Below are 8,392 nucleotides of genomic sequence, written 5' to 3' on the forward strand. Positions count from 1 at the left end.
TCAAATCTATTTACTTGTGAATGTTCCCAGCTTCATTAAAAGGCGTAAGATGACAAAAACAAGATCTTGAAGAATTTCTCAATAATGTGCCTTGGTTATGGTAGGTAATTCTCAGTTGTAGAAGGTTTAAGAGGAAAGACCACAATATAATGAACTAATTCATCACAATACCTGAAAACTCTGACTTCACTTTTTTGAAAAATGAAATGGTCTTTATATTTATTCCCGATAAACAATCAAATATCTTTTCTTGATTTATGAATAACATGAATGGATTGAAATATTTAATTAAATTATCTCAAAATAAACCTTCATTTTGGTGCAAAATTGAAATTAGCTTGAATTCTTCATAACCTCTGAACAGTGAGTGACCCAACGGGTCACGGGTTGTCTAGTATTCTCTATATTTGTTTCCCAGCTTCATTATGAGCATCCAAAGGTTTCAACAAATGACTTTGACTTTGGATAGTTTTTGTAACAATCATGTGTAAAACATCAAAAAACGAAATTTTGAATGTAATATTTTACAAACTAATTCCTACTTCATAATAAAAGTACCCCATACACACAGAATTAAATAAAATTCCTCCAGAGTTAATGCTGATTTTCATACCTGCCTACAGCCCAACTTGGATACAGCTACTCTTACAATAATTATTGCTGCATTGAAACAAGAATTTTCTTTCATAAACAATTCCAACATTATTTTAGGTATTTATAATAAGTGCTTTCTCATTAAAGGAAAAGTCATAGAGAAAAAAAAGTTAAATGCATTAAATGAGCAATTGTGTGTATGTGAAATCTTAATGGTAACTTCTCAGTAACAAATGTACTCAAGTGTGGTGTTCAACTTACTGACTGGCAAATACCCATGAAAATCTTGTATCTATCATTGAAAAATGGATGATCTACATGTTAATGTTCATTACTTCTAATCTATATACATTTAGATTGTTTCACTTAATAAAGAAACCCAGAAGTTCCTTTATTCATTAATTAGAATTGTGAAAACTCTTAGTGTTCAATCACTGAATAAACTATGTACAAATAAGTTCAAATCTACTGTAAATTTAAGCAAAGCACATAGATTAAAAGGTGGAAAGGTAAGATTTAACAAACTTGTTGAAGTATCAAAAAGTCAATCATTTTTTCCATGAAACACCTAAGGTTAGCCAATCTCAGGAATGTGAAAAAAAAACATCTGCAGTTAACTTGTTTTTATAATAAATCCCACCAGGAGGTAGAAAAACACTTCTCAAAGCTTTTCTATCTCACTTTATATTAAAAAAAAAGAGTAAAAGCCAAAATTATCATTAAAAAAGATTTATTCAGATGTTGAGAAAATTATGTTAAAACAATTTTGGCACTGCACCACATTGTTGCAGTCCAGGATGACACATATTGTCAGGTTCTATCTGATGGCCGTGCATCTAAAAATAATCCTGCAACATAGTGTCTATTGAACATGGCTCTGTCATGTCAAAAGCACACCATGGCCACCTGCAGGCTTTCAATAATCTGCCCATATAGTGTTTGACAATAACAGTTTCCCAGCTTCTGGTTCAACAGTCTAATTTCACAAAAAATCTTAGACATTACATTTGGCAATTTAACCAGTATTTTTTCACATGGAATAGCATGAATATCAATTTCATTCTTTAGAAGCTTGAGGTATGTGACAGATGAACAATTTTCAAGACAGAAAACTTTACTACGTTGTGTATAGTGTATTGTTTCCTGGAACATATGTACAACTTTTGCCACTGACCTCTGTGCTCAAGGATTCTTACGAGATGTTGCACTTTGCTCATCACAGTTATTTTCAAAGCTAAAAAAAAAATAATTAACGAGGTACAGGATTCTTGGATTTAAAAAATATTTTTTTGGAAATACTGAAATTAAATCTTTACTTAAAAGCAGTTTCAAAAGAGTAACAATTGCAAAATTATTTGAATATAAACTCCAATAATTTTTAATGCATTATCAAATTTAATTAAACTCTTAAGCTAATTCTGCAAATCTACATGTAATAATCTCTTACTATACCAAACACCTTTTTATATATTACATACATCACAGTTTCATCTCTTGACTTGGATGTTTTACATACCTCATCTCCTGGGTTAATTAAGGCCATGATGGCACAGTGAAGTGCTCCATAAGCTCCTACAGTTACTAATATCTCTTTGAATGGATCCAGTTCATGACCAAGCAATTTTGAGTACAGTTTGCTTAGAGCATTCACTAACCGTGGGTGACCCTATTAAATACCACAAATAAAAATTTAACTGGAACATCTAAGACATACAGAAACTGAATTAAAACAAATTAATTGCTTAAATTTATACTCCTTAAGAAAACAAAGTTATACATATTATTATGAATACAGCTCAGGTAAAAAGAAACACATGTACATGGTTCAATATGTATCTGAAAACAAAAACAATTGTTTGGCTTAGAAAAAGAATTTTACCTTTTCCCTAGCATGCTTGTTCTGTACCATAATAATAAAGCTATAATCTACATATCCATAGTATATTTTAAGGCTCTATTTTTTAAATATATTTAGGCAGTGTTTTCAACATGTGGACTAAAGTTATAATTTTCCTATACTGAAAATATATTTCTGATAGGTACTTACCTCCTCTCATATAAATAGCTATTCTTGTTCAGTGCTACCATCTATATGCAAAATATTTTTCATGCATGCCACAAGCCTTCTGCCTCCCCTCTATTGGAAATGACTCATTCCAATGTGATTCTCATGCAACTTATCATGCCACAACCCTCCACCAAAGAGAGTACTACACACTCTCGTTACGCATGTGACTCCCTCTATTCAATTCTACCAGACTATCACTTCGAGTTTGGGCAGACATTGGAAGCACCAGTTTTCGGTGGAGAGGAAGAGTGAGAAGTGTGAGGGGAGGCAACTACCTATTAGAAATAAATTTTCAGTGTAGGAAAATTATAACTTCGGATACGGTACATTAATTCTTCTCACATAATTAGCTGGTCCTGTTCACTTTGTTTGAACTTTCAATTCGTTTTCAAGTGAAGTAAGTTTTAATATGTTCTCACTTAAATGCAATTTACTTTACTTTTTTATCTTTTGCACAAAGCAGTTGTACTCCCAATTCCTACACTTCATTTTTTGTCATCTTCAGAAAGTAAAGTATCTTATTTCACTCTGACTTCAACACTATGTCTTGTTTCTTTCAATTCACTTGTTACACACCACAGCACTCATCCTTCCTTATATGAATTCCTGAATAATTACCACAATGGTTCTTTAAATGTCTTTTCAACATTATAATGCAAAAATAATTTTTATAATAAAAATGAAAACATGTCAAGAAAGTTCAGTAGAACCAGATTTGAATTAGGAATTAATGTAAAACATTTACCTCCTAGGTGTCAATGTATGTATACTTAAATAAAAACATTTAAGATTTTATTTTTATTAGAATGGCTAGACATAAAAAGCTACTACTCTATTTACCATGGCTAATTTTTTTTGTGACTGTATTATTACAAAATAATAGTTATTGTTTAAAAGTCAAGATAAACATGTTAAACTCTTCTTTTAAAAACACAATAAAAACAAAAGAAAGATATGCAAGTTCTGAACTTAAAGGTTAGATTTGTTCTTTAATAAAACTGAATATAACAATGTACTGGTTATGCTTTTGAAGGTTGACACATAAACTAAAAAGCTATTTTCACGGATCTTTATGTTGCCTTCTAAACACAAATTGTCATTGTTTCTTGCATGGAACCAAAACACTTACATAGCCCCGAGTGTATTGATTTAGAAGAATATTTGGTCCAGTCACAGCTTCACTTAAAGCTTTGGTAATAAACTCTGGAGCTACAAAATCAGGAGTTTCTGCACTTAAGTTTACTGGATTTACTTCCAGAGCAAGTTGCATGAGCTCTTCCCTAAAATATAAAGTACAGTAAAAACTTATTAGCTACACTTATAAATAATTTCCTCTGATTATGAGCACTTTATGTCAAAATTCTCTGCAAATACATATCCATAAATAATTTATTTACTGCTAGAATTTTCAACAATAACAATATTGCCATCTGGGATGTCACTTTGTACAATCAACCAACACTTGCCCTGCCTAAAATCACAACTTGACTAAACAAATCCAAATCTGTAATTCCAGTAGTACAAAACATTTAAACATTTTAAGATTTATACACTAAATCAAACAGTGCTTCAGTATACATATACATTTTGATCTTTAGGTGAAGATACTTTTTTTAAAGTATTTAGAACTTATGTTTCTTTTGTGGCTTATGTGTACACTACAATAAATGATTCTGTAAAATGTAAATATCTTTGTATGTGTATGACCCACATAAACACACACCCACATCTTATATGGCAATATTACAAAATGTGTGGGTTTTTAAATTAATCCTAGAGTACTACAAGATTTTGCTCTAGATGGTAAAAACTAGTACAAAAATAAGTCCGTTACTAAATTAATATTTATTATATATTACTCAAACTATGTTATTTTTCACTTTAATATTCATGAGATGAGGTGGAATATATATGTATATAGATATTTATGTTTGTCACACTGCAAGGCACTGTCTAACAATAAAAACTTTTATGATAGAGCATATGTCTGAAAAACACTGGAAAAGGCTCCAGGACTGAGGCTTGAACCCAGGACCTTTAGTTAATAGGACCAACATTTTATCCAACCAAACTATCTATGAGTACATGTCCTCTCCATCTCTTTTCACCCATAATGGTTTTTATCTATCAGTATGAACCACACTTATAACAATGTTTGTTAGAAAGCTTACTTTTCATTGATTCATAATGTGAATTAAAAATAATAGAAATAAAAAATATATATGTGGGTCCAGTTAGACTCTTGTGATTTAGTACAGTGATGGTAAATCAACCCACTAATTGCCTGACCAAAACAACACAAGTAAATATGAGGTTCTTACACATAATTATAAAGCTTTATGGATAAAAAGAGATGAGGATGGTCATACTCTTGGAAAGTTCAGATCAATAGAACATTGACTCTGTTTGTCAAAGGTCCTGGTTTTGAGCCCCAATCCTTGAGTTTCTTTTCTCTTATCATCTATTTCACTTACAATAATGTTTGTTACAAAGTTTACTTTCATTGGTTCATAATATGTATTAACATATATCTTAATGAATGGGGTCTAAATATTATTAAATCCAAGAACCCTATCATAGCTAAAACCACTACCAACACTTTACAAGAAACAATTACATACACAAATATAACTACATACAGTACTTCTTACCTAACACTTTCTTGCGCTCCTCTGAGACGGCCAGCTGCAACATTACTTGTAGTAAACTGCTATAAATATTTGATAATAAATACAAATTGTTGTCATATTAAATCATTAAAAATGCATATTCAATAACTGAGAATACTTAGCATTCTGTGAAAGAGTATATATATATATATCACATAATACTAACAAATGTTCCCACACTATCCATGGCATTTATTCTGTTGGTCTTGTGAGGGTGTCATGGCAGCATATGTGTGTCAGTTTGTCATGAAGGTATACTGAATATTGGCATAAAAGGTTCTAAAAATTCTCCATACTGGTCAGCCTTTTCATATTAATTTAACTATTTTCAATATAGCTCTGATCCATACTCAAGAACCCCAGAAAGTTTCAGAGTTCAGGAAGAAAGCGCTACGGCAGTAGCAAGAAGGAGTACTGAAATAACTGTCAGGCTCATAAAAATTTGAAAATGAATAAAGTAAGAGGCTTCAGATGGGCATACCTAAGAACTCCTGACAGTTTGTTTGTGATCAGAGACTGGAGAGTTGGAAAATGTTCATTATGGACAGACACACAAGCCACTTTCAATATAGATATTAAACTGTTAGTTTATGGTTAGTTAAAACAAGGGCATGATGAATAATTGGGACATTATGATTTACTTTAGACACTGTAAAATAATAATGTTGATAAATATGTTGTTCAAACAATGATTATTCAACTGTTTATGATATAACTTTTTTTTTCTATTGATCCTCATTAAAATATAGGGGTTATAAGAAATTTTAATAAAAATATAGGAAAACAAAATTTTTAAATATATATAATGTGTATCAAACTGAAAGTTTCTTGTAATAACAAAACAAAATGAGAGGTGGTTTGATAAAGACAAATATTTTTGTAACAGTCAAGACTCAAGGTTTCTGCTTAGGCCTTCACATCTCAGTTAGTAAAGCACTGGCCTCAAAACACTAGTATGAAGCAAGGTTCTGGATTTAAACTCTAATCAAGGCAGATTTCATCAAATTCTGACAAGCTGGGTGCCAATCTACATGTAGATATTGTTTTTTACATTCATAATAATGTACAGCACAAACCAAATAAATAATTATTCAACTTTATAAAAAATGATGACAAGGAATAATATATATCCCTTGTTCTCTTGCACCATTTACTTCCAATCTTATCTTATTTCCCTTAGCCAATTTAAACAAACTCTTAACAATGTTAAAAAAAGTTGCATCAAGTTAGCCATCTTCAGCTTTTGTTAAGCCCTTGATGTCATAACTGCTTATAAGTAGTCAATTATATTACTTAAATCATCCAACTCTACTATAATGAAAGTGCTAGATAAAAGCATCCCACACTACTATCTTCCTGCCCAGTGGATTGCAGCACTGAAAAATTTCATGGTCATCACCATCCAACATAGTTCTTGACAACAAGATAAAAGTATGAAAGGACTACCTGACTATTTGGTAAAGGTGAAACCATTTGAATGAGGCACAGATTCTAAACACCAACAAAAAATAAGGAATCTTCACAGAATTAAGGCATATAAACAGGTCATTCACAGAAATATTGGAAGCACTCTTGACTAACTCAGATACTGTTTGGCTGTTGTACCTGAAAAAGTAAACTCAATCAATCCTGCTGTCAAATAGGTCAAGAACACAAACTAAGATGTTTGAAACCCATAAAGTTTACATGATTTATTATAAGTCCAAGATGGAAACCTGTATTAATGTTATTTGTCAGCATAAAAACAAGAAAGTAATGCAGCTGATAGACCTACAAAAGTTTAGGTTTGAACATTTTTGGAAGAACACAAGGAAGTAACACTTATCTTGACCAGTATGCATGAGCAACTAGTTCCACATGTCACAATCAAAGAAAGATGTTAAACAGATAGTGACCGGTGTCTGAACTTAAGGATTTTTGGCACTTCTCAAGAGGAGAATAGAAGAGTTGTTCCGAATTAACACTTCTTTACAAGTTTTACATAAACTTGTTGAAACTGTCAAAATTTAAATTATAAAAAGATAACAAGTCAATGCATAGTCCTTTTGAGTGTATAAATCAATTAAGAATGGGAAAAGAAAAATTTATTGATAACTTATGTCTTAATTAAGTTTCACTAAAGTCTATAGAATGCCAGACTTTTATATCATCATATCATAGGTTAATAATCTACAATAAAACATGGTCACAATTTGAAACTAGTTGTCAAATCTATTATATTTCATGAAAATTCTAAACAATAGATGCATAATTAATCATTATATTTTTAAGAATATACCCTTGTATAAACAAGCAGCATAATTTGCTTGAAATATAAAATTTCTTGAAACAGTTAATTTCAAAAATATCAAACTTTGATTAATACAGTGTACTAACACACTGCATTGTTACAACGTAACACTAAATGTTTCCCTCATCCCTTAAGCTATTTATGCTAACGTGAAAATCTGACAAAATGTTCACTCCTTTTGGTGGAATGGATAAGCACCAATATCAAACACTAATGGTGACACTACTGAACCATCTGTTTTGAATTAACAAGTACCATCCAAAGTAGGGAAAGTTAAGAAAAAGCCTAAGTATCTTATCTTCAAAATTGATCACTTTTGACCTTGCCATGTTCTTCCCAAGATCTACTGAAGTAAGTGGTACATAAACAAGTAAGCAGAAGCATGATTGACTGATTGTTTTTTTATGAAATAACATTTAAAATACAATAAAAAGTAAAAATTAAGTGTATAAAATAAAAAATACAAGTTATAAATATTATTATATATATTAAAAAGATCAAATATTAAATAAAGTCAAAACTGCCTATAGTCAATTAAAAACTAAAAATGCTGTCAATTTAGAAATTGCCATCATTATCAATGAAATGCTTAACATTAAAGGGGAACCACAAGATCAAAAGTAAAAACATGTTTAAAATGGTGTATCCACTGAACAAAATAGACAAGTGGCATAGAAAGTAAAAATGTGTGAAATTGTGACTTGAGTGTCAAATTACTCATACATTGGCAGGTCGCTCCTTTAGAGAAAACAAGTAATGAGTGGGAAAACT

At 30.9% G+C, this 8,392-nt stretch overlaps 1 protein-coding gene across 1 annotated transcript in view; it reads right to left on the reverse strand.

Annotated features, from left to right (window-relative positions):
- The window catches only part of LOC106468475 (kynurenine--oxoglutarate transaminase 3-like), a 50,107-nt gene that overhangs the window by 39,324 nt on the left and 2,391 nt on the right, over positions 1-8,392 (reverse strand). The window contains exons 2-4 of the mRNA XM_022396803.1: positions 5,314-5,372; positions 3,792-3,942; positions 2,111-2,260 (exon numbers count right to left, since the gene is read on the reverse strand). Coding sequence (XP_022252511.1) covers positions 2,111-2,260; positions 3,792-3,942; positions 5,314-5,372 — 360 coding nt within the window. The remainder of the gene's footprint in view (positions 1-2,110; positions 2,261-3,791; positions 3,943-5,313; positions 5,373-8,392) is intronic.

Source organism: Limulus polyphemus, unplaced genomic scaffold (genome assembly GCF_000517525.1).
Source record: "Limulus polyphemus unplaced genomic scaffold, Limulus_polyphemus-2.1.2 Scaffold3019, whole genome shotgun sequence".
NCBI lineage: Eukaryota > Metazoa > Arthropoda > Merostomata > Xiphosura > Limulidae > Limulus > Limulus polyphemus.